General features: G+C 41.0%; 1 protein-coding gene across 1 annotated transcript in view; it reads right to left on the bottom strand.

Annotated features, from left to right (window-relative positions):
- Nucleotides 1-27,781, bottom strand: part of NCF2 (neutrophil cytosolic factor 2) — a 45,264-nt gene that overhangs the window by 9,899 nt on the left and 7,584 nt on the right. The window contains exons 3-12 of the mRNA XM_089683974.1: nucleotides 24,204-24,312; nucleotides 20,577-20,714; nucleotides 18,923-19,030; nucleotides 18,597-18,656; nucleotides 17,857-17,900; nucleotides 10,939-11,080; nucleotides 7,839-7,901; nucleotides 6,960-7,068; nucleotides 5,284-5,327; nucleotides 3,155-3,309 (exon numbers count right to left, since the gene is read on the bottom strand). Coding sequence (XP_089540100.1) covers nucleotides 3,155-3,309; nucleotides 5,284-5,327; nucleotides 6,960-7,068; nucleotides 7,839-7,901; nucleotides 10,939-11,080; nucleotides 17,857-17,900; nucleotides 18,597-18,656; nucleotides 18,923-19,030; nucleotides 20,577-20,714; nucleotides 24,204-24,312 — 972 coding nt within the window. The remainder of the gene's footprint in view (nucleotides 1-3,154; nucleotides 3,310-5,283; nucleotides 5,328-6,959; nucleotides 7,069-7,838; nucleotides 7,902-10,938; nucleotides 11,081-17,856; nucleotides 17,901-18,596; nucleotides 18,657-18,922; nucleotides 19,031-20,576; nucleotides 20,715-24,203; nucleotides 24,313-27,781) is intronic.

Genomic DNA, 27,781 nt, shown 5'->3' with positions numbered 1-27,781 from the left:
GACATGGCTCCCCAAATCAACACAGACTGTGGAAATTTCAAACTGGAACTTCAAGCAACTTGCAGTGTATGCCTCTCCATTCTTCCTCCATACTCTGGGTCCTTGGTTTCCAAATGAGATGCACAAGTTGCTCTCATCAGAAAAGAGGACTTTGGACCACTGAGCAACAGACCAGGTCTGTTTTTCTTTAGCCAAGGTAAGACGCTTCTGACGTTGTTTGTTGTTCAGGAGCAGCTTGATAAGAGGAATACGACATTTGAAGCCCATGTCCAGGATCCGTCTGTGTGTCGTGGCTCTTGATGCACTGACTCCAGCCTCAGTCCACTCCTTGTGAAAGTCCCCAACACTTTTGAATGGCCTTTTCCTGACAATCCTCCCCAGGCTGCGGTCATCCCTGCTGCTTGTGCACCTTTTTCTTCCACACTTTTCCCTTCCACATACAGTAACTTTCTATTAACGTGCTTTGATATGGTTTTTTTGGAACATCCATCCTCTTTTGCAATTACCTTTTGAGGCTTTCCCTCCTTATGGAGGGTGTCAATGATGGTTTTCTGCACAACTGTCAGGTCAGCAGTCTTCCCATGATTGTGATTCCTACTGAACCAGACTGAGAGACCATTTAAGGGCTCAGGAACCCTTTGCAGGTATTATGGCTTAATTAGCTGATTAGAGTGGGACACTTTGAGCCTAGAATATTGCACCTTTTCACAATATTCTAATTTTCTGAGATTGTGGATTTGGGGTTTTCATGAGCTGTAAGCCATAATCAACACAATTATGACAAATCACGGCGTGAACTATCTTGCTTTGCATGTAATGAGTCTATCTCATATATTAGTTTCACCTTTTAAGTTGCATTACTGAAATAAATAAACTTTTGCACGATATTCTAATTTTTCGAGTTTCACCTGTATATACGTGATTTTGCATTTCCAGGTAGGGGGCGCATACCCGCACCGCTATTCCCAGCCTCAGCTGTCAATCACCAGGTCCTGGCCGGTGATTACTCGTCGGTGCACGATGATTGCTGAGAATTACCGACAGGGGAGGGAACTGTATGTAAACAATATAGTTCTCTCCCCTATCAGCTCCTGCACACTGTCTTGTATGGCTGTGCATAGCAGAGCCATACAAAGCAATGTGCTTACAGTTGAAAGTGCACACACAGCTTACAGTAAAACAGCACACAGTTAACCCTTTGATTGCCCCACATGTTAACCCCTTCCTGCCCATGGCTATTAGTACAGTGTCAGCGTATGCAAAAAGATAATAGAGCGAGCGCTAAAGGCCATTATACAATATTAAAAAATAAATATATATATATCAATATGAGTAAAAGTATAGCAGCTAGCACTCAGGGTATAGGTAACAGTCCCAAAATTGCAATCTCTAAAATAATAGTAGTAAATAATAAAATATGCACAGGTGATCAAATACCACCAAGCTCTATTCGTGGGGGAAAAAAAAGGACGTACATTTCATTTGGGTGCAGCATTGCATGACCGCCCAATTGTCAGTTAAAGTAATGCAGCACCGTAACGCAAAAAGTGGGCCTGGTCAGGAAGGGGGGTAAATCCTCAGGAGGGCAAGTTGTTAATAAAGATGTGCTTGGTGGTAAAATGTGTAATTGATGGTAGACAAGCCAGAATATTCAGCAATAAGCAAAAAAATCTATATATATTCTTCATGCTTGCTACACTGTATGGAGTGTGCCAGCTTTTAGCTATCTGAACTGCCCAGCATTCAAGCAGTCTATGTTTACCACACCATCCCACATTTAAAATCTTAGGATCTGTCAACCTGACTGAATCTGTGATTTACAGAAACTCTACTCTGTTTCTAAACCCTAGTTCTTTCAAGAACGGAAGCTCTGGACCCTCTTGCGATTATGAAGTCATATGGGAAATCTGCTTCTAGTATATCATCCTTATGTGTTTTATTTTTTGAAACGTGCACAAGCCTTCTATGGTGTACATTATTCTGTAATAATTTCTTGTGTTTTCCTTGCATGCTTGTACCCTTAGGTCTATGACTATGTATAGGTGAATGAGTATAGGATAAATGTACCATCTACCTCACATACCACTTCAGGTTAAATAGTCTGTTTTAAAGAGCAGTGAAACATAAAACACAACTAAATTTCAGTATGTAGATTTTTTTTTTTTAATTGACAAGGGGGCACTTTTTTTGGCTGGAGGAAAAGAGATTTAATCTCCAAAAACAGGTTTCTTCACAGTGAGCTGTGAACATGTGGAATAGACTCCCTTAAGAATTGGTTCTGGCCAGCTCAGTGGATTGCTTAAAAAAAAGGCCTGGATTCTTTCCAGGATAGTAGAAGGAGATGAAAGCGCGCACAAAAACGCGTTAGCTTGTATTCCCCCCCTCCCCCTTTGGATTTACCTGTAATCCTGTGTGGATTATGGTTTACTAATGCCTGTTTTACCATCACTTTTGTGAGTATATTTCCTAAATAAAATTAGTCACTATTTATTGAGGTAATGCGCAAGGTTTGTGCGTTATTTCTTTCATCTCCTTCTACAGTTTTGTCAAGCTTCCCCAGCTTCATGATGGAGCTGCACAGCCTCTGATCACCAGTGGATGAACACACGGTTTGTTACTAACACCCGTTTGATATGAGTCTTTGAGTGCAGGGGATAATGGATCTTTGTTGACTTCTTTCCAGGATACACAGAATATAACTGGATACTAACATTTATAGGTAAGCTGATCCAGGGAATATCCGATTGCCTCTCGGGGGATCAGGAAGGAATTATTTCCCCTGCAAGAGCAAATAGGATCATGGTTTGCTGTGGGGGGGTTGCCTTCCTCTGGATCAACTGTGGGTATAGGATTATAACTTTTTTTTTTTTTTTTTGGTTGAACTGGATGGACTTTTGTCTTTTTTTCAGCCAGACTAACTATGTAACTATGACAGTCTAGCAAAGCTTTCCAATAATTCAAGCCTCCAAGTGATGTTTTAGTTGACTGAGTTATACAGAAAGACTGACTGCAACTCTGATACGTTTTGTGCTCAATAATATTTAAGTGAGAATTTAAATGTTAAAAGTCTGTGTTATAATGGATGTCAATCTGTTTAATGGATTTTTAGTATTCTTCATTTTGATTCTTTTACTATTCTCTAATAAGAGCTTACCTGAGTATGATAGTAGAAGGCGTCAACTTCAGTTTGCTGCTGACAAGAATCAGCAGATCTCCATAGCAAAGCTGGTGAGATACCTGTATGGCTATTGTGTACTTGTAATACACTTTTACAAGATATGATGCTGCTGCTGTTGTTGCAGCTTTTTCCTATGGACAAGAGAGAAAAATTATTTGAGAATCTACAAAGACTTAGCCTAAATTTATATAAAAAGATAAACAAAAGGGACATTACATACCTCGGTGAGATGTGTCCCTTGTGCTGTTGTGTCTTCATTTAGTAAAAATCATTCTCCTGCCTTCCACCTTACCCCCGCTGCCATTATCTTCTGGTGTGGTGATAACAGCTCCTATGAATGGATGGGCGAATGATGGAAAGGTCTGTCCCCTCCATTCATAGATCACAATTCATTCATAGAAGCTATAGTGACATCTTCTATTGAGAAGAACTGGGTGGAAAGGGCAGACACAGTCAGTTATTCTTTGTGGAGTGCCTTCTACAGCTTCCTTTGTATCAACCCCTGCTGCTGTGATTTTCTTGGGCTGGGGGGGAGTTGGGGTAGCGTTGGAGGGGTAAGATTTCTGCTAAACAAGACTCAACAGCACAAGGGACATATCTCACTCGAGGCTTTTTTTTTTTTGTTTTATAACTCCATTTGAACAACCAAGTCCCTCGTCCAAATACTGTCTTCAGGTTCTAGAAGTTAAGTACATACAGTATTTACAAAGCAGTGAATCTAACATTCACCAAATATTAACTGCAGGTGAATTTTCCTTGTGCATGTGTTTTAAATGATAGTGACTGATTCACCACTAGTGAATGTTTGGTGACAGTCACATTCATGGCTTTCTAAATATGCCTCTAAGTGTTTTAAGTTCACCCAGAACAAAGATTTCTATATTTGGTGAATAGGGAGGTTTTCAGTTGAAATGATGCCCTTTTATTGGCTACCTTAAGGTATTGGGGGTAATTTTACTAAAACTGCACTGTGCAAAATCTGGTGCAGCTCTGTATAGAAACCAATTCCCTTCCAGGTTTTATTGTCAAAGCTTAACTGAAAAAGCTGACGTTAGAAGCTGATTGGCTACCATGCTCAGCTGCACCAGATTTTGATTGCTCCGGTTTTAGTAAATCTCCCCCATTATCATCACATTGTGACACCAACCTTCCTTTATATGTAATGGATAATGTCCCTGACTGTAGTAGATATATAATTTTTTTTTTTTTTTTTTTTTTACATGTTCGAGAAAATGAGTTGTAGGAGATAGATAGACTCTTTCACTTGGCTATGTAATAACCCTGACCAATGATTTACCATTTACTCCTGGTGTCTCTAAGATGTATAAGATATCAGGAGATGGTGCAAACCAACATTGGCCATCTAACAGTGGTCTATCAATGTTTGGTGGATTTATTTAAGTCTATGCTAATAAATTCCAAGGCACATTGCATGTTTGGTTGGCAAACCTCTTACCTCTTGTCTTGTTTCCTACATTGTGGTAACCCATGTGATTTTGATAATACACACTTTAGTAAAGCAATACACAGTCACTGTGCTCAACATTGGCCCATATCAATAACCATTTGACAAATTTCACAACATTGTTTTAGATCAGTCATATGGCTGTCCAGAAGTAAGAAAAAGCTGCCTTCTATTCAGGAGGCTAGGTTTGATTTTTTTTTTTCCATACTTCCACCGTAACCACAAAATAGTGCAGTATCAGGTAACCATATTCTCCTGTGCACTGGGTATCAATGGCAGTACTATAAACTGCACGCCACCAGCCTTCCAGTATTTCCTATACATTTGTTTTTAATGTTGGTATTGTGTTTAATTGTGTAAAACAATTGGTAATAAATTAACATTAACAGATACTGGTAAGGAATTAACATGACTACATGTTTGTATTGATTGTCAAGAAAGCCAGCCTTTGTATAATAAAAGGCCCATAGCAATCAACCAGACTTTGTCGTAATCTCACAGAGTGACAAATGTAACTTGATTGGCTGAGAAGAGAGTTTCAATCCCTAAATATACAATGTGGTGGTATATTCCTTTTGATTTTGTTACAAAAAATGTAGCTTGCGGTTTCAAAACCAAATTAACCTCTTAATGAACATACAGCTGAGGATGACTTCTCTCTGGTGCTAGGTGTGGCTTGTTTATCTAGAAAGAAAGACATGGTTGTCAGTGATGGCACAAACCCTACAAGCTGAACTTGAGTACACAAAATATGACTCGCACTACTTTTATAACCCTCAAATTCCTAGTAAAATACTTACTTTTTCCTCAGCCTAGGGGAATCCTTGGCTTTCCATACTCTTTTACATAGGCAAAATTGGAGCTAAACTAAGAGTAACAGTCTGGTGATACATGTACAACAGTGTAACACTTGAGGTGAGCCAAATGAGCATGTACCACCAGACCAGTGCAAAAGTTCAGCTTTGTGATTGGAATAAACACAAATTCTGCTTGTGCAAAGGTTTACCAAACATATTAAAAATGGAAGTTAAGATCATCTGCTCATATAAGTATCTTACAATTTACAGAATATTTATTCAAAATAGGAACATGGTTATAATCAAAACATTTCTTACATAATATAAAATGAGGAAGACCTTATAAAGAATTGGAAATTGCATTGTAATTCATAGTGATTGTGATGTACCATTGTTTGCTATACTAAGCCAGAACACCCTAGTTTAACCCCTTAATACATCTTCAGCTGTTTGCTACCTTTTTTTCTGAATTGCGATTAACTGAAATAGTTCTAACAATAGTTACCACTGTTCCTATATTAATAAAATATATGTGTGTTCGCCAGGGGCGGACTGACCATTTGGAAACTTGGCACTGCCCAAGGGCCCAGGGTCAGTAGGGGGCCCCATGAGATTCCCCTGCTACCTTTTTCATAGGCTTTTTTGACTTTGGGCAAGGACACAGGGGCCCCATGATCCTCTATTGCCCAGGGGCCCCATGAGTTGTCAGTCCGCCCCTGATGTTCTCGTAAAACACACATAATGAATTAGGTCTTCTCTTAGTTATACAGTTCAGAGGCCTGAATGTGTCAGTCATACATATGCCAGCAAGTCTTTCATAAAGTTAAAGTCTTAGTTTCCTGAAAGTCATATTTTAGTTATAGTTAGGGGCTAATTGGCTAGCTCAGTCCCTGTCTTCTTGTATGTCTTGGATACTTCAACAGCAAGCCGTATTTCCCAACTGTTCCTGCTCACCAAAGAGTGTTACGTGCTTCCACTCCATTTTGTGTGTCTCAGCTTCTCAAGCTGCATTCTTCATTACATACAAAATCCTACAGAGAGTTTTAATCCCTCATAATGACCGTAGCAGATTTGCAGACCCAGGATATCAAATGCAGACTTCTAACTAATAGTCTTCAAGAGCTATAAGAGATCAGAACGTGGTAAATCTCTTCAGCATCTACCAAAAACGAAAATCTCAGTTTTAGAGGACTGCTAGCTGCCCATTACATTACTGATCTTTGCACTATAATATATGTTGGGTTCGTTTTCACTGTATGTGTGTTTCATTGGTTGGTTTATTGGATTGTGGATTTACATGCAGTATGTTTTATGTTGATTGTGTTGGTGTGTTCACAAGAAATTGATTTTTTTTTCACTTAAATGGTGGTATATTTTCTTGTGTAATCTTTATATGTGGTCACACCAGATAATAGGTTACCTGCTATTGGTTTCCTACAACTCTCAGCATTCGTCATCTTTATATTAACAAACAAGATCTAAAAGTTAGAGTAACTAAGCAACTTTCAAAGAGCCTTACCTTGGTGATTCCTAGGTACATTAGGGGCAGAAGTAGTTGGTGGTGCTGGAATGTCAGCCTCTTTTGAACCACCATTGGCTGATCCTTCATCTTGTTTTGATTCTGCTGCCTGTAAAACAAGTTAACCATGAAAAAAACTTCTCATCTTCACCTTCATTTGCTCCACATAGAGATGAAGATAGAGCAGATTCCATACAAGGCAATGAATCAACGTGTTTTGAGGTCTTGCAGCATTCCCCACATACCAATCTTGGGATCTGACTTAGGCAGGCGAGTCATTTCTTAGTTAAATTGCTAGGCAAACTAGAACTTCCTCCTATGAAAGTCCACTGACTAGTCTGCATGCCCTGACATAATAGAATTTTCAACATAGCAGCTATGTATACTTCATCTTCCTTGCTTAAATTTAATTAAAAGAGAAGTATTGAGTTGTTTTTTTTTTGTTTTTTGTTTTTTTTTAATCGTATTTACCAATGCTGCATCTGCCCCCCGCCAGCTCTAAGGCTGAGAACTGAGTGCTCAAACACCATTGATTGTACAGTTCTCCCCACCACTCTGTACATGGAGCTGGGACTGTCAGAGAGAGCTGATTGGAGGGAAGAAACACACTCCCCCCTTCACAAGGCTCACAGGCACAGAGTCAATGCTGTCAATTTGCTGGAGCTCCCTCTCCTGCCACCATTGTTCTCTTGGTGTCAGGAAAACTCATCAGAAATGATTCATGCAGATAGCAGAGGAACACTTAGTGCTCTGGATTGAGATAGGCACACAATATAGAGGGATATGCTTTGTCATATTTGAGGTTTACAACCAATTTAAAGCCATGAGTTCTAGGATCCTGAAAGTTTTAGTTTTTACTAAGAGGTAACATATGCTTACCTGAATTTGGGACTGAAATTTCAACTCAACTGGCTCCAGGTAATTGCATGGGACTATCCCTTTCTAAACACATATGAGAAGCACAGAAAAGAAACAAGAATAAAATATTTTAATAGAAGTAATTTATAATTTTTCTCTGCACTGAAACACAAAAAATGGTACACTGATACATGTGTAATATCTATGCCCTCAGGATTGCTAATGTAAAAGGAATACAAAAGGAAGTGTGTGCTGAGAGATAAAGGTAGTATGTGATTGTGACCTTCCAAAAATTCTATATGTATTACCGCTGCTCAAGGTAGAGAGACTCCCAATATCCAAGCATATTTCCTCCTGTAGGTGCTAACCCAACTCGTGTTCTGCATAGATGAGAACAAAAGACGTTCGCTCGTCTGCACTCCAAACAATCCACTTTATTGAACCAAGATAAAATCAATACAGACCATGGAAATAAAGTGAGGGACTGGCAGGTAAAAGCTTTTCACACTAAAGACAGCACTTATTCATTACCCTGGGCAATGAATAAGCGCTGTCTTTAGCATGGACGTCTTTTGTTCTCTTCCAAAAATTCTACTTGCTTGTCTGTCATGGTGATACAATACTCAATACTTTTGAGTCAATGTCCTGAGTATAGACCGTGAAGTCCTAAATCCTTATATGTGTAGTTATTTTATGTGAAACTTCAAAAGCATGGGTAGAGGATGGATTGCTGGGTCCTTTTGTTCACTTCTTTTTTGCAGTTCATTGATCGTCCTGCTCTCAAGTAACTGCCTGCCCATATTGGAGGTACTTTGCAGGAGACTGACATTGCATCCACAATCTGCTGATCATGGGTGCAATGCTTTATAGCACCTGTAGATTTAAAAAAAAAAAAAAAAAAAGTGCAAAAAGGGAGAGAGACAGAATGGGTATTTAGTTTCTGCCAAGGACCGTGGTCATTAAAACATTTAGGTGTGTTCATAACCTAAGCCCTAGCTTGTTCATGATTAACTCTGCAAATGAAAAGGAGTGACACATTTAATCAATATCTGATGTCAGATGGTTAGGATGGAAAACCCAGATTAGCAATAACAAAATCTGTGCTTGGATGAGGTTATTATATAACTGCATCTATTAATTATTTCCTAGATTGTAAGCTCCAAATCGCAGGGCCCTCTAACCCCTTGTGTATCAAATTGTATTGTTACTGTACTGTCTCGTGTACTGTCTCCCATTGTTATGTACAGCGCTGAGCAAACTATTGGTGCTATATAAATACTGTATAATAATAATAATTTGAGAAACAGATGTGAGCATTCGGTCCAATTTCACAAATGCAGTTGAATTACTGATAAAATGGCCCTGATGCATACGTGTGTGTGTGTGTGTGTGTGTGTGTATATACAGCACATAAATGGGTATTTGAGTTTTCCTATACAGGGCAAAGCAACAGGTTCACTTTAATAGTGGCTCCACCAGCACAACATGCCTGCCTTTCCTTCACTTCTCCACTGGTCCATTCAGATGCAAAGAAATATACCTGGTTATGGAAGAGTGTCCCTCACTCCCCTTCCACGTGGCAGAACTGGTGATTAGTGATCGGCACTCATGCACAGAGGGCCGTCACATGCAGCAGGGGGAAAGTCTTTAGCCCTTAGTCTTCAATTCCAAGCTGGGAATTGTCACTATAAATACATGGTTCGCTCTCCATACTCTTTGCCAAACTGAGTGGAAATAGAGAAAGTAGGTTGTGCAACTGGTGGGGCCAGCTTAAAATTTAACCTGTTGTTTTGCATGCTCTGTCTAACTTGTTGCTTGGCATGTATGCGCAAAGCACATGTTCAGTTTAAGTGATTCCAAGTTGGAATGAAAGTTTATTGTCTTTGACATTATCCCAAAGCCTCTACAGAGTAACTCCACTTTTGTTGAGGAAAAAAAAAATTCCCCTCTGGGTGATCTATGTCAGGCCTTGAAATTTCCACTTGCCTGCTCGCCAATGGCGAGTGGAAATTATGATGGGGGCGAGTGAGTCCCCCAGAGCTGTCTTGCTGAGCAGGCTCGGAGCTCAGGCCGGATCTGTCACTGGTACTGGGAGCCGTCAGACTGCTCAATAGCTGAGCACAGTGAAAGCAAAGCAAGGAGTGTGTGCTGTGCTCTCTGCCTCCCCCTAGAGTGCAGTACCCGGATCTGTGAGTGAACAACGAAGTACTGCAACTTTTTATAGGGTGTGTGTGTGTCAGCTCACTCTGGTCACATGATCCTCTATGTCAGCCAGTGGTGGCTTCATGGGAGAGAAGAGAGCACTTCACAGCATTCGTGTGTGTACTTGTGTGTGTGTGTGTCTGTGTATGCATGTACATGTGTCTGTGTGTATGTACATGTGTGTATCTGTACATGTATGTTTGTGTACATGTGTATGTGTACATGTTTGTGTGTATGTACGTACATGTGTCTGTGTGTACATGTTTGTGTCTGTACGTACATGTCTGTGCGTGTGTATTTCTGTGTATGTACATGTATCTGTGTGTATGCGTGTCTGTATGTGCCTGTGTGTGTATATATGTGTCTCTGTGTGTGTTTGTTGGTGGCGAGTAACTCTTAAGGCCTGGCTAGTAGCTCAGGACTTGACATTTTAAGCCCTGATCTATGTACATTGCAGAGTTTTTAACACACTTTGTTGAAGATTCCTACCATTTGTTAGTATGAAGAAATAGTTGACTGTGTCCATGTGCAGAGTGAATCTGTATGGGAGTGGTTTTATAATAATCAGCTACTGCATCTGCAGGGCTCTGAGCAAAGGGGCAGGGTCTGCATCTCTTTAGATGTGATTTTCCCTTTAAGAGTATCTCACCAAAAATGACATTTTTGTTGCAGGGGATGCTCAAAATATGACTTGTATCTTAGTGCAGACTTCTGGGAAAATCAGTGAGCCAATCGCTCAAGCAGGAAATGACATCTCCAAGGGGTGTTCTGTTCTCTATCTGTGTCCAGAACCACTCCAGGTAGCCATATTGCATTCCCACGAAAGTGGAGTTGCTCTTTAAATATCTAGAACGGGGCTCCCTAATCTGCATTATATGAACATGGACAATTGTATGAAAACCCTCTAAGCTTTGATTACCTTTCCATTAAACAGCACAGTAGCCCAGTTGTCATTCCCTTTTTTAAGCACAAAGACGATATTCCCTGGCATGACTTCCATCTCTTCTATGGTCTCTGGAGTAAATTCAAACAGAACGCGATGAGGCTCTCCCTGCAAAGTCCTTGGAGACAGTAAACACCATCAAAACCATGTATACAGTAGAAGGGCCAGGGGCAGGAAGAGGAAAATATTCAGCTTTGGGCACTTAGCAGCGTTTAGAAGAATATAGCTTTTTTTTTTCTCTGCTGGAAAAATGCATTTTTGAGCTTCAGCGTCTAGGAGCAGAAAAAAATTGTTTTTGTTGAGTTTTTTGTTTTTCCAGCAGAAATAAAAACATTACTAAAACACTCCTAATAACTTTTTTTCCCCCTCTACATGTACTGTAAAAATGCTAATAAAACGCTAACACTCCTAAACACTACTAAAACATGCTATTACCTGTGGGGGGGTTTTTTATCCAGTGGTTTTCTCAGTATTTTTTTTAGCTTAAAAAACCGCTTGTGTGCATGGAGCTTTAGTCTGTATAGTATTTGTTCCCCTAGCCCTCTATTTTATCTTTATACATAGAGAGTCACTAGACATACACTCTTTAACTTAAATGTATAGACACTAAAGTATTTATAACTCTGCCCCACATTACATCACCAATCTTGACTCCAAATATCACCCAAACCGTCCTCTCCACTCCTCCCATGACCTCCTGCTCTCTAGCTCCCTTGTCTCCTCCTCCCATGCTTCTCTCCAGGACTTCTCCAGATCCTCCCCCATCCTCTGGAACTCTCTACCCCAATTTATCAGACTATCGCCTACTCTGCCCACTTTTTGGCGATCTCTGAAAACCTATCTCTGCAGGGAAGCCTATCCTGCCCTCAGCTAATAATGGAATTTTCTCTTTCTACCAGTCCATCCCCCACAGTTATTACCTTTTGTACCACCAGCCCCTCCCTCCTAGATTGTAAGCTCCAAGGAGCAGGGCCCTCCTAACCCTCTTGTATTGAACTGTATTGTCTCCCGTTATAATGTAAAGCGCTGAGCAAACTGTTGGTGCTATATAAATCCAGTATAATAATAATATTGTTTTATATTTGATCACATCCCTATAGGTTACTTTGCTTTCTATTTATATGCCTTTTAATGATGGTGATAGTATTATCTTCGAGATCTTATACATTATTGGAGTCATATTGTGACTGAGGTGACCTCAGGTTTGTTTACACTGAGTTCCCACGACCCAGTCCTCACCTTGATTGTGTAATGATGGAAGCTTAGCCTGCTCATAATGAATAAACTAAGAATCAAATGGGTTCTTCATTGAGGTTACCTACTTCAGTTCATTGGGAAAAAAATGTAAAGAATGCTTTAGAAACGCGTTGTAGCCTAGCTGCTGCTCCTGTGTTGCTGAGAGATGCTCTGGGAAGGGTTTGAACCCCATTGTTCTCACCCTTATACTACACCCCTGTATACTAGAGGTGACCAGATACAGAAATAGTACTAGTGATTAAAGGTTGTTCTATAACATTTTCCACTGGTACCCAACCCCCATATACATCCTTCAGGACCTTTCAAAAACTATCCACTGATATTGAATGGACAGGTTCGAAGACACATCAGAGAACTGAAACCACAGCCAAAAATTTAAATTTCTGGCAATCCAATCAACCCAAATGTGGCTACTTTACAGCAAACCTGTTTGCAATGCGCACATGTGCTTTAATTCCCCCACCTGCATACGCTTATCTTTCCTTTGCTCCCTTGCCACATTATTCAGTGCCAAGAGCAAAGGACATATCTGGTACTTCTGGGTAAGTATGCAAAACTGCCTTCATTAACACCCCATGATCACTCTTAATGTTGTAATAAGAGATGCTGTATGCCCAGCATCCCTTTCCATGTCCTCAACCTTTAAAAGAATATCTCACCAAAAATGTATTTCTATTGTAGGGGATGCATACATGCATACAGGGGGGGGACAGCCCATACACATGAAGCAGCAAAGCCACCATGAAGTACTCCAGCCAGCCCACCTCGCCCAGGTCCTGATCGGTGACTGTCATGGAGATCACCCACATCCCTGGCTCGTTCTCAGGAATGGAAGCCTGGTAGTTGTGGAACTGAGGGCTGCTGTTCATGCCTGACCCACACCACAAGGCTCCGGGAGGCTCAATCCCCCTCATCACTGGCCTGGTACAGCAGGGTAACTGGGCCAATGCAGCAAGCTGGCCACCACACCTGACAGTCCTATAATCCCAGCACCGATACCAATAGATCCTGGCTACGGATCCAAAGCTGTGGCACATAGCCTAACCGATTACTGTACATCACATCCACATTGGGCTCAGCCAACCAGGCTCTTCCTCTGGTTCTTGGAGTTGTAGTCTACTCTGTGTCTGTCCTCCATCCTCATCCACACCAACAACGTCTGGACTGGAGCTGGACAAACACCAGATCCCCCAACCACTGTTCACAGCCAGTCCTGCGCTGTAGACAGAGCTCCCCACTCTCTGCCTGCTCCACATCCCTGTTCATCGGAATAGGACCCCTCTAGCTGTATACCTTCACTGTCCCACTAGGACCGACACCCCCAACCAACAGGACTACGAGCACTCTAAGCCATCACAGAGCCCTCACTATGGGCTGGAGGGCTGCATCCTGGCTATACTGAACTCTCCTCCAGCAATTTTAAGCACTGACTCCAAAATGGCTACAACACCTCCATCCTCACCATGAGTTGCTCCCCGCACCCCTCATTAACATAAACCTGCTCCATCCAACACCCTACTGGGAGCTTCCCACACTCCCCTCCTCACCTTACCAGGGAGAGCTCACCCAGTCATAATGTTGCACCAATCCTCATACTCCCCATATACCACCTGGACACCTCATACCCCCTACATACCACTACTCATGCTCTATATACCACCCCCGCACTGCTCTTCATACCCCTGACATACTGCCCCAACACCGCTCCTCATAGACCTCACCTCACCAACACCGCTCCTCATATTCCCCATACAACGCTCTTCATAGACCCCCACATACAGCATACAGTCACCGCTCCTCATAGACCCCCACATACCGCGGCACCAAGACATCTCTCCTCATAGACTCCACATACCTCCCCCAATCACTGCTCCTCATAGACCCCACATACTGCCTGCCCTGACATCTCTCCCCATAGACCCCACATACCTCCCCAATCACTGCTCCTCATAGACCCCACATACTGCCTGCCCAGACATCTCTCCTCATGGACCTCACATACCTCCCCCAATCACTGCTCCTCATAGACCCCACATACCGCCCCCAGTCACTGCTCCTCATAGACCCTACATACCGCTCCTCATAGATCCTACATACCATCCAGACACCGCTCCTCTTAGACCCCACATACCACCCGGACACTGCTCCTCATAGACCCCACATACCACCCAAACATCGCTCATCATACCCATGCCAACCCGTGAATGAAGAAGAGGTATTCAGTCAATGAGGAGCAGGGCAAGTGGCGCGGGGGGGGGGCAAGTATCTGCTCTTGCCTAGGGCGCAAAATAGCTCACATGGAAGAAAAATATATTTAAAAAATATTCTTCCCAAATATATTGACATATATTTGAAATACTACAGTTTTGGCTGTATTCAATATATTTACATATATTTCCATGTGGAATCTAGCACTGGCCCTGCATACATGCCAACTTATAATAAGCTAATAACAATAAAGCTATCATAATTTCATTGAATTAATGTAACATCCGCCATTATTGCAGCACTTTAAAGTGTGTGTGCGGTAAACCTGGGGTTCACAAACACTGCCATAATTAAAGCCAATAAAAATATCAGCTGTGCTATTATTCATACACTTCAATTAAACTTCTCCAGTATCTTAATACTTATTTTAATAAAAACAGTTTTAAGCTATATGTGTCTGATTTCCATATCCTGTATGGAGTACAGAGAGTATAGAGAGTCACAGGAGAAGTTTAAATCAGTGGAAAAAGATACACCTGAAAAGGGATTGGGTCTAGAGCAGTCTTTCTCAACCTCCTTACTACAGATGGATGTATATAAAAAAATACGTGGTGTACAGATGCAGAGTACCACGAGCAATAGTAGACAGAAAAATACACATTAACTACAATATAAATGTTGTATCATATAGTGCGAGTAGATTGACTGTATTAAAACATTTTTTTTTTAAATCCACCCTGCACGTTAAATTTGTTATGTGACTTCAGCTGGGAGCATACCAGTACCACCTTCCTTCTTTCTTATATTGCGTTACAGGGGTTGCTTTCTTTAACCCTTCACTCTGCTGTTCCATATACAAACGACATAACTCTATACACTCTATAGATATGTTGCATCTCTCAATATATAATACTACCTATTATCTATCTGTAATAAAGATGCTTAAATCAATACTTTGCTCTTAATATTGCCCCCTGCCCATGCCCTTCTTCCTGACTTTTCCATCGAGATTTACCACTTCCCAACCTCCCTATAGCAGATGTACTGCTACAGGGTGGCTGTTCTGTGCAAAATCATATAAATGTGTGTGTATATATATATATATATATATATATATATATATATATATATATATATGTATGTGTGTGTGTGTGTGTGTGATTTTGCACTTCCAGTTGTAGGGGAGGCATGCATGCCGCTTCTGTTGTGATTAGTCACAGCAGAAGCCGATCAACGGGTGCCAGATAATGGATGACTGTCGGCACCCGTTGATCAGTGAAGATAATGACAGGATACAGCTCTGGCTATGTAATTAAGGCAGAGCTGTGTCCTGTCAGTGGGGATCTGCTGGATTTTTCTTTCCCTACCAAGCAGGGAATAAAATCCACCACATTGCCTAGTAAAATCACCACACTGTGTACACAAAAACACTGGTTAGCCACACTGTTAACCCATTGATCACCCTAGATATTTAACCCCCTGACAGTGTATATTTTTTGGACTGAGCACTGTATTAGTGTCACTGATTCCCACAAAGTGTCAGTTTCAGACTTTCTGCCACAATATCAAAGTCCTGCTATAAATCACTGATCGCCGTCATTACAAGTATAAAAGAAAAATTCCAGTATATATATATACCATAGTTTGTAGACTCTATTTTTGCATAAACCAATCAATATACGCCTTTTGGGATTTTTTTTTTTACCAAATATATGTAGCAGAATACATATTGGCCTACATTTATGAAGTAATTAGATGTTCTAATTTTTTTATTGGATATGTCTTATAGCAGAAAGCAAAAAATATAGTTTTTTTTCAGTCTTGTTTTTTTTTGTTTACAGTGCAAACAATAAAAAAAATCCAGAGGTGACCGAATACAACCAAAAGAAAGCTCTATTTGTGGGGAAAAAAATTACATAAATTTAATTTATATACAGCGTTGCATGACAGCTCAATTGTCAGCTAAAAAATGCAGCGCCGTATAGCAAAAATGGCCTAGTCATGAAGGGGAGGTAAATCTTCCAGAGGGGAAAGTGGTTAATAATGCCAGAGTGTAATCCTGGAGTTTGCCCTGTCCTTTCAGCCCCAAATCCAATCGCTGTCCAAACCCTGTAGGCTTCACTTCTGTAACATCTCCAAAATACGTCTCCTTTTAACTAATGCAACCACCAAGCAACTCATTCATTCCCTTGTTATCTCTTATCTTGACTATCGCAACTCCCTCCTCATAGGCCTACCTCTTCATAGGATTTATCCCCCTTCAGTTTATCTTGAATGCTGCTGCCAGACTCCATCTTACGAACTGCTCCATGTCCTTCAACCCTCTCTGCCAGTCCCTCCACTGTCTTTCCATTGCCCAACAAATACAATTCTAAATATTTACAACATACAAAGTCATTTACAACTCTATAAGCCAAACTGTCCTCTCTGCTCCTCCCAAGACCTCCTGCTTTCTATCTCCCTTGTCTCCTCCTCACATGCTCATCTCCAGGACATCTTCAGCCTCTCCCATCCTCTGGAAACTCTCTACCTCAATCTGCCCAGCTATTTCCTACTCTGTCTACCTTTTAGCTGATCTCCGAAAACTCATCTCTTCAGGGAATTCTATCCCAAATTTGTCTAACAACTGAATATTTTTATTTCTCCCATCAACTCATTCTTCAGTTATTACCTTTTTGTACCGAATACTGCTTCCTTTTAGATTGTAAGCTCTCAGACGGCTTTTAAACCGCTTGTACTGAATTGTATTGTAAATGTACTGTCTTGCTTGTGGTGCAAAGCACTGCACAGACTGTTGCTGCTATACAAATCCTGTGTAATAATAATAATTCCTATACACTTCCTGTATTGGACACAACAAGAAATAATTAAACCTTTCAAAATGGTGGGGGGTGAACCTTTAGACCAGTGGTTCTCAACCTGTGGGTCGCGACCCCTTTGGGGGTCGAACAACCCTTTCACAGGGGTCGCCTAAGACCATCGGAAAACACATTTCCAATGTGTAAAGAGAAGCTACTGTGTTGAAAGCAGCTACTGTGTTAAAAGCAGCAGTATTGGAGGTAAAACGACACTTCATGAATTATAATTACTGGGTAAATAATTTTATGATTGGGGGTCACCACAACATGAGGAACTGTATTAAAAGGGTGCGGCATTAGGAAGGTTGAGAACCACTGCTTTAGACAGTTGTCACTAAAACAAGGGTCCCCTGGAGGATGTTCATTCTGTTTCTCGTCTGGTGCCAACTGAACATTTTTGGCTTATGCCATCACTTTTAGTCCCAGTTGCAAAGGTCACCAGTACAGCTAGAGGTAAAAATGTCAGTCAAAAAAAACCTCAAACAGTCCGCAATAAAATTCTGATAGGGCTCCTATCCTCCCATGCTCTATCCAAAACAGAATGGAAAAAAAAGCTATAGATATTATTTACCTAAGTATTTCAGGGGTCTTTGGACGAAGTGGTGGGTTGTCACTCTGTAAAATGAAAACACAGCATGAAAAATATACCCAAAACTTTATACCGCTTGATCACAAATAAATTAGAAAACCAACCCTGATTTTAAATAACTGTCACTTGTTTCCACTTTAAATCAGTGAAACAATAAAACAAGTAAGAATGGGATTTCTGGAGGGTTTTCTTTACAGAATTGTGTTCACAGCACTCCCATAAACCCATTACAATGCTTGAAAGGATGCAAAGCTTGAATTTATTTATGCCTTTAAAAAACTGTAGTTGCGTTGTTACAATTGATTATTATAGCGGTAAGTCATACAATTTTCATTATTTATTTTTTTTTTCAGGAAAAGTGGTGTTTTTCTGTTATTCATATGCTGAGTCACTATGATTCATAATTATTCCATAGCTGTTCTTTATATGACACCTTGTTAGGAAGTTTCAGCTGGCTGATTCTCCCATCTAGCATTTTATTTCTTGAGTTATTTAATATTTTATGCATACGAGTTTAGTCTGAAAATTGGCACAACTCTAATGGAGGGTAGGTGGATAAACATAGAAGAGCTGATATTTATCTCACCTAGATGCCATTCACACCTTATGAATCTCACCCCTCCTCAGGACATACAAACTGGCAAGTTGCCATGTTCCATCTCCAACACAGGCACCATTTGCATGGCACAATATTCACTAAAACAAAAACAATTCACCTATACCTGGGGCTGTAGGGGTGCAAAACCAGAGAAACTGTCTTTGTCAACCACCGAGGCCACAACCTATGAAATAATAACATACAGCACTAAGTCCTCCATAGATACAGGTAATATATAGAATTTATAATATAATAATGTACAGGTAACAGCACCATTCATACACAGAAATCATCACAACAGAAGTAAGGGACATTCACATGGACCATAAACCAGTAATATTTTAAAAGATCTCCATACTATCAAGTAAGACATTAAAAAGAGAGGAGAACCTGAGGAAATGAAAATGAACATTTACACCATTTGAATAGTGTGAATGGTAATAAGCATACCGTAGCTTTACCCAAATAGTCCTTCTTCTCCAACTGTTCCACAAGCCTCTCATTCGGTTGAAATAGGCGACCTTTTGGCATTTCTGTTAGTGGAAAATCTTTTTGTTTCTGTAGTATAAATAATAAATGGATAGTAGAAAATATTCTGCAGTTCACTGATAATGTTGCTACAGTATGCTGATTTAATAATTTATTTTAGGCTGTTCTAACTAGCCAGGCACCCTTCAAAAGTCTACGAAAGAGGCAAATTCCGGAATCTAGTATCCCCATGCAATAATCATAGACATTTTTAAATAAGCCAAAGATATTATAGAACCTTAAACTGGAACACACTGCATCTGAGCACACAAACTAAAAATGCTATTTCATTTATTTTTAATATTTAGAGAAAACTCCCCCATCCATCCATGTCTCCATGCTTTATTTGGCTGAGAAATCATTTTGAAAAACACCCCCTGGCATTTCTGGCAGTGGCTATCTTGAGTAAGGGCAGATGATTCGCGTGTCATTTGCTTCCTGGAATTCATCTATCCTTAGCTCAGGGATAGGCTGAGCTAAGAACCCTCCCTCCTTTTCTGGAGACTCCTGGAATGTATGACATCATTTGCCTAGGCATGGAAACCAGGAAGTAACTGAAGAAATGTAAAAAAAAAAGTTTAAAACAAGTAAATATAATATACCTGCCTATCTATTTACTAATGCTGGCAGCATAAGGATTAAACATAGTCCATGTTGATTGAGAGGGTGAAGTTTCACTTTAAACTGCAAAAATAATCTGGTGAAGACTAGAGATGTATGTTTAAATCTCATGTAACAATGTTACACTACTTAAAGTCAGTGTAAATCTCAATTTTTTTAAATTAAAAATGGTTTAGTGGATTGTGGATTTATATACAGTACCTTTTACTGTCTTTTCACTTAAAGTGAAATTGTAAAGGTTAATTTTTTTTGAAATAATAAACATGTTACACTTACCTGCTCTGTGCAATAGTATTACAATGTATTAAGGTAAACAAAATCTTTTGGCTTTATAACCACTTTTGGATGCAATTCTGACTATACATCCTGGAATTCAACCTTAAACTAACCACATACTGTATATAAACACTAGATGCACAGCTAGCTATTTTCTTTTCTATCAATATTATTATGTGGTCCAAAATACATTAAAGGACTAGTGAAATACCAATCACAGGACCAAGGGAGATCTTACCTGCTTCTACACAACCTTGACCTGGCCACATGTCACACGGCTTTGATGTGTGTCGCTGCCCTGGACTACATGTACAATCATTACCGCTTCCTCTGTGGTGGGATGGTTAAAACCTGCTTACCACCTCTTACAATGCCCACATTGGATGCAGCTGATGTAAAATGATAACTATAATGGAATAAGTCAGGTTCCCAGCTCTTCTCTACATTCTGAACCAGGGGTGGACTGACCATTTGGGCTCTCGGGCACTGCATGAGGGCCCGGGGTAAGTAGGGGGCCCTTGAGATGCCCCTAGTACTTTTCATAGGCTTTTTTGGTTGTGGTTTGAGTGTGGGCAAGGACACAGGTGCCCCATGGTCCCCTATTGCCCGGGGGCCCCATGAATTGTCAGTCCACCCCTGCTGTGATCTATACTTATATCTCCTGCAAAATAATACATACCAGGATTTCTTGCATTGCTTTCTCTATCTTGGTGCCATGCCTTGGTTCTACCTTCTGACTGAGGGCCAGAATGAGATTCTCTTCTGCTTTTGCCCAGTTCCCCACTTTCGCGTGTGCTAGTGCAACATTATATAGGATCTGGAAAATAAATGTCACCAATTCATTATGACTCTGAGAAAAGCAATTACACAAAAATACTTTTCATAGAACAGTCAATGGGTTCTCCTTACGTCAAGCCACTCTTGTCTGTTGGTAGAGTTGCTAGTAATTTTGCTTGGCTTACATAGTGTATTAGATTCTGTGAGTGTCACAGGGAACTAAGTTAGTCAACCGGCAGGCTGTACAATGTCCACACATATAAAAAAAATTATCACAGCATATCAAATATATATGTGGATGGCAGCAAGTGCATAGAGCACAGTCACAACTCTAAAACAACTCAATGGTTCTCCAAAACATATAATACGTGCTTTCTGACACCTGTCACAAAACTCAGGCAGCACTGATGAAGTGGCATGGATAGGCAGCACTGATGGGCACTGATAGACTGCACTAGTGGGCATTGATGATGAGGTGCTGATGATGCTGCACTGATATGCAGCAATGATGGGCACTGATGGGCAGCACTGATTGACAACATGCTGACGGGCAGTACTGACTGATGGCACTGACTGGCAGTACTGCTTGGCACTGATGGGTGTAACTGCTGGTTAGCACTGATGGGTGGCATTGCTGGGCACTGATGGGAGGAACTACTGGGCACTGGGGGGTGGCACTGCTGGGCACTGATCATCAGTGCTCTGATGATCGGTGCAGATGTCCTCTGTCATTTGCCGGTTATCAGCAGTACTTTCCTCACACTGTAACAGTGTGAGGAAACTGTTGCTGATAAGCAGCAACTGTATTTACATAGTGATCGGCTGTGTCATTGGACACAGTTGATCACGTGGTAAAAGGCCGCTGTGATTGGCCTTTTGCCTCATCAAGTGATCAGCTGTGTCCGTAGGACACAGCGATCATGGAGAGCATCGGGTAAGCGCCGCTGTGGGCGTGCAGGAGGGTGTGTTCTGAGAGGACATCATATGACGCCCTCCCAGAACTGGACAACCGCACTGTAGCCATCATTTGGCTATAGCACGATTGGCAAGTGGTTAAGAGAGGTATAGGCTCCAGAGAGAGAGATATCATATTACCCCTGTACAAATCATTAGTAAGACCTCATCTGGAATATGCAATTCAGTTTTGGGCACCAATTCACAAAAAGAACATTGGGGAACTGGAGAAAGTACAGAGAAGGGCAAACAAACTGATAAGAGGCATGGAGGAGCTCAGCTATGAGGAAAGATTAGAGGAACTGAATTTATTCTCTCTTGAGAAGAGGAGATTAAGGGGGGATATGATCAACATGTATAAATACATCAGTGGTTCATATAGTGAACTCGGTGTAGAGTTATTCACCCTGAGGTCATCACAGAGGACAAGGGGGCACTCTTTATGTCTGGAGGAAAAGAGATTTAATCTCCAAACACGGAAAGGTTTCTTCACAGTAAGAGCTGTTAAAATGTGGAATAGACTCCCTCACGAGATGGTTCTGGCTAGCTCAGTATATTGCTTTAAAAAAAGGCCTGGATTATTTCCTAAATGCACATAATATAACTGGATACTAACATTTCAAGGTAAAGTTGATCCAGGGAATGTCTAATTGCCTCTTGGGAGATCAGGAAGGATTTTTTACCTCTACTGGAGCAAATTGAATCATCCTTTGCTGGGGATGTTTGTCTTCCCTGGATCAACTGTGGATATAGGACTGTGTATATAGGATTGTATACATTTTTTTTCCTTTTTATTGGTTGAACTAGATGGACTTGGGTGTTTTTTCAGCCAAACTAACTATGCAACTATGAAGATCCATCAATTCTTCTGAGGTTGTTTAACTGCTGATCACACGTAGAATTTTCACACATGATGGACCTCATCCACACTGCTATCCACCTCCAGGTTCCTCTTCTGGTGTGCAGAAGAGAAACCTCCACCTGGGAAGACACTGCGAAGTGGAACCAAGGAATGAATGAATACTGACTCAGGAGTGCTGAACAAAATTTGGGAGAAAAAAAAGATTTCCCCCTGCAGGATAATATCATAACATGCTAGTATGCATTGCATACTAGCACATTATGAAATACCTTAAAACGAAGCTCTCCAGTGGGGCACTGTCACCGCTGACAGGGCTTCACGCTTTAACTGGTCTTCCTTCTGGGTTCCCAAGCTCCAGCTGCCTGACTGGCCAAGCCGCAATGACTTCACTCCCATGCATGGCACACAGCTCTGAAGGAACAGTACAGGTATGCCGTTCCTTCAGAGCGCATGCGTCAGTGATGTCTCTGGCTACTGCCCCTTGGAATATCTCCCAAACAGTGCAAGTTTAGGAGATATTCATTTTACCTACCGGTAAGATTTATTATAGGCTTACCTGTAGGCAAAAGTCAAAGAACGCAGTTTACTACCACTTTAATCACTGGCCAACCGCGCTATAGCCGAATGACAGCTACAGTGCGGTTGTCCAATTCAGGGGGGGCATCATATGACGTCCTCCCAGAACGCACCCTCCTGTGTGCCCCCGGCGATCTCTGTGATCGCTGTGTCCTAAGGACACAGCTAATCACGTGATGTGGTAAAAGGCAAATCACAGCGCCCTTTTACCACGTGATCAGCTGTGTCCAATAAATACCGATAAATGCACTTGCCAGTTATGGGCTCCACTTTCCTCACGCTATCACAGCGTGAGGAAAGTACTGCCGATAACTGGCAATTATCAGAGGACGGATTGGCACCGATCATCAGGGCACTGATCATCAGTGCCCTGATGATCAGTGCCCAGCAGTGCCGACCACCTTTGCCCAGCAGTGCCACCCACCTGTGCCCATCAGTGCCTTATAGTGCCACCCACCTGTGCCATCAGTCAGTGCTTCCTATCAGTGCCCATCATTGTTGCATATCAGTGCTGCCTCATCAGTGCCAGCTTATCAGTGCTACCTATCAGTGAAGCCTCATCAACGCACATCAGTGCAGGAGAAAAATTACCTTTTTGCAAAATGTTATAATAGAAACAAAGAAAAACTTTTTTTTTCAAATGTTTGCTCTTTTTTTGTTGATAGAGGAGAAAATAAAACACCCAGTGGTGACTAAATACCACCAAAAGAAAGCTCTATTTGTGTGAAAAAAATGTCATATGGGTACAGTGTTGCATGACCGTGCAATTGTCATTCAAAGTGCGACAGCACTGAAAGCTGAAAATTGGCCTGGGCAGGAAGGGGGTATAAGTGTCCGGTAGGCAAGTGGTTAATATACTTACTCAAGAATCAAGGTATTTTATAATATACATAGGAGTGCGAGACAGTCCACTATTCTAAGATCTCCAAGAGATCATGTGAACAAATGCCAAGGCTTCTGGTCTGTAGGCAGTACGTGACCAAAGTTTGAAGCAGAATTTTTTCAGGATAAATGTCTCAGCCCAACCCTATTGACCCAATAAAACCAGGTGAAGCTTGCAGAAGGCAAACATATGCCTTCTTACTGTGCATGATGACTGCTGCACACCAACGATTCTGCAGTATTACGGTATCTCACCTCACAGCTGTAGAGTTTAAATGCCGAGCCCAGAATCTTGTAGTCAATCAGTTGATTTCCTCTTAATTCAGTGAAGCAGCGAACAAAGTCCTGAAGAGCTTCTTGATACCTGATTGCAAATTACACCTAAATGTAAGCTGGATATGCAATCTTTGTATTTGGAGTCATGGATCAGCTTGAATTATGTTTGTATGACAATGATTGATGATACCATACATAAGCCTTTTAAAATATAGTTTTCAGTTTAAGTATTCTACAATTTTATGGCATGGAAGGCTCTTAAAATGTAATTTGTAAAAACTAGGAAAAATATAGAGATGTCTTTCAACAAACAATGCACACAACATTTTATATGCTCATATCTTTATTTGAGAAATAGATTAAACAATCAAGGCCACTTACAACTAGTGAAACCTCCTCTATTGACAATAACCTTAACCTATTGGCACTGTTGGAACCTAGGAGTATTAATGGCTTTTTCCAGTATACAAAATAGTTTCAGTCCATAGATATTTTTGCATATTTGCCTGCAACCCCTTCTTCATATCCCACCACAACATCTCAATGGCATTAGGTCAGGACTTTTACCTAAAATTCAGAGTGAGCTTCTGATGTAGACTTGCACTAATGTTTGGATCAACAAACAAATTTTAGGTTTTTGGATCATTCTGCTGTAATGTTTAAGAATCATGCAATGGGTACCAAAAGTAAATTTCTTTTTTTTTTTCAAATTCTTATTGCCAGAGAAGAAAAGCTTATCTGTGAAGACCAATCATTAAATATTGAGCTCAACTCAAAAACACATATGACATCAGTGCTGCTATTGCCCTATTAAAAGTGAGATTTGCGTGTATATGAATATACAATTGTGTTCAAAATAATAGCAGTGTGTTGAAAAAAGTGAATAAAGCTCAAAATCCTTCTAATAGCTTTTATTTCCATACACACAAATGCATTGGGAACACTACACATTCTATTCCAAATCAAAACATGAAGAAAAATATATCAAATTTGTGTTGTTCCTCTAAAAAAAAAATGAAGAAAAGTGAATATTAGACTGTTAAAAAAAAATAGCAGTGTTTGTATTCTTCTTTACAGACTCAAACATTCACTATATAAACTGAAAAATGTTTGAAGATTTTGCTTTCCTTTGAATCACTGATTAATATTTAGTTGTATAAGCACTGCTTCTGAGAACTGCTGTACATCTGTGTTGCATGGAGTCAACCAACTTCCGGCACCAGGTATTCCAGCCCAGGATGATTGGGCTACATTCCACAGTTCTCTATTTCTTGGTTTTGCCTCAGAAACTGCATTTTTGATGTCACCCCACAAGTTTTCTATTGGATTAAGATCCGGGGATTGGGCTGGCCACTCCATAACGTCAATCTTGTTGGTCTGGAACCAAGATGTTGCACGTTTGCTGGTGTGTTTGGGGTCGTTGTCTTGTTAGAACACCCATTTCAAGGGCATTTCCTCTTCATCATAAAGCAGCATGACCTCTTCAAGTATTCTGATGTATTCAAACTGATCCATGATCCCTGGTATGCGATAAATAGGCCCAACACCGTAGTATGAGAAACATCCCCATATCATGATGCTTGCGCAACCATACTTCACTGTCTTCACAGTGTACTGTGGCTTGAATTCAGTGTTTGGGGGTCGTCTGACAAACTGTCTCCGGCCACTAGACCCAAAAAGAACAATCTTACTTTCATCAGTCCACAAAATGTTGCGCCATTTCTCTTTAGGCCAGTCAATGTGCTCTTTGGCAAATTGTAACCTCTTCAGCACATCTTTTTTTCAACAGTGGGACTTTGTGGGGGCTTCTTGCAGATAGCTTGGCTTCACATAGGCGTCTTCTAATTGTAACAGTACTCACAGGTAACTTTAGACCGTCTTTGATCTTCCTGGAGCTGATTGTTGGCTGAGTCCTTGCCATTTTGGCTATTCTTCTATTCATTGGAATGGTAGTTTTTCGCTTTCTTCCACGTCTTTCAGGTTTTGGTTGCCATTTTAAAGCATTTGCGATCATTTTAGCTGAGCAGCCTATCATTTTCTGCACTTCTTTATATGTTTTCCCCTCTCCAATCAACTTTTTAATCAAGGTACGCTGTTCTTCTGAACAATGTCTGGAACGACCCATTTTCCTCAGAATTTCAGAGAGAAATGCACTGTAACCAGCATGTACAACATTTGCTGCCTTCCTTCCTTAAATAAGGGCAATAATTGCCACCTGTTTTTCAAAGAATGAATGACCTCACTAATAGAACTCCACACTGCTAATATTTTGAACATGCCCCTTTCAATTAGTGATTCAATTACACAGAATCAGCAGCATGCATGTCATGACTGTTGGGTTTATTGGATTTCTATTACTCTACTACACCTGCTAGTAAATTATTTGCCATGTAGAAATATCATTTCTACCAAAAACAGTGATTGATCAGGTTAGTGATGTCTGACTGCTATTAATTTGAACACAACTGTATATACTATATTGCCAGAAGTATTGAGACACCCCTCCAAATCATTGGATCCAGGTGTTCCAATCACTTCCATACTAGTATAAACATTTTTGAAAAAATGGGTTGCTCTTGCCACCTGTGCAATAAGCCAATCTGTGAAATTTATTTGCTACTAAATACTCCACAGTCAACTGTTAGTGGTATTATAATAAAGTGGAAGCAACTGGGAACAACAGTAACTCAGCCACGAAGTGGTAGGCCACATAAAATGACAGAGCGGGGTAAGCGCATACTGAAGCACTCAGTGTGTAGAAGTTGTCAACTGTTTGCAATCAATAGTTAAAGACCTCCAAACATCGTGTGGCCTTCAGATTAGCACAACAACAGTGCAAAGAAAGCTTCATGGAATGGGTTTCCATGGCCGAGCAGCTGCATCCAAGCCTTACATCATCAAGTGCAATGCAAAGAGTTGAATGCAGTGGTGTAAAGCACGCTGCCACTGGACTCTAGAACAGTGGAGATGTGTTCTCTGCAGTGATGAACCACGCTTCTCTGTCTGGAAATCCGATGGACGTGTCTGGGTTTGGTGGTTGCCAGGAGAACGGTACTTGCCTGACTGTAAAGTTTGGTGGAGGGGGGATTATGGTGTGGAGTTGTTTTTCAGGGATTGGGCTTGGCCCCTTAGTTCCAGTGAAGGGAACTCTTAAGGCATCAGCATACCAAGACATTTTGGACAATTTTATGCTCCCACCTTTGTGGGAAGTTTGGGGATGGCCCCTTCCTGTTCCAACATGACTGCACACCAGCGCACAAAGCAAGGCAAAGCATAGATGAACAAAGCAAAGCATAGATGAACGAGTTTGGGGTGGAGGAATTTGACTGGCCTGCACCTCAACCTGATAGAACACCTTTGAGATGAATTAGAGTGGAGACTGTGAGCCAGGTCTTCTCGTCTGACATCAGTGCCTGACCTCACAAATGCACTTCTGGAAGAATGGTCAAACATTCCCATAGACACACTCCTAAACCTTGTGGACAGTCTTCCCAGAAGAGTTGAAGCTGTTATAGCTGCAAAGGGCGGGCCAACTCAATACTGAACCCTACGGACTA

This window comes from Staurois parvus, unplaced genomic scaffold, assembly GCF_062004578.1.
Source record: "Staurois parvus isolate SC_StPar_1 unplaced genomic scaffold, SC_StPar_1.0 ptg000332l, whole genome shotgun sequence".
In the NCBI taxonomy this organism is placed as follows: Eukaryota; Metazoa; Chordata; class Amphibia; order Anura; family Ranidae; genus Staurois; species Staurois parvus.
The sequence above is the reverse complement of the archived record's forward strand: the minus strand, read 5'-3'. Positions and strand labels throughout refer to the sequence as shown.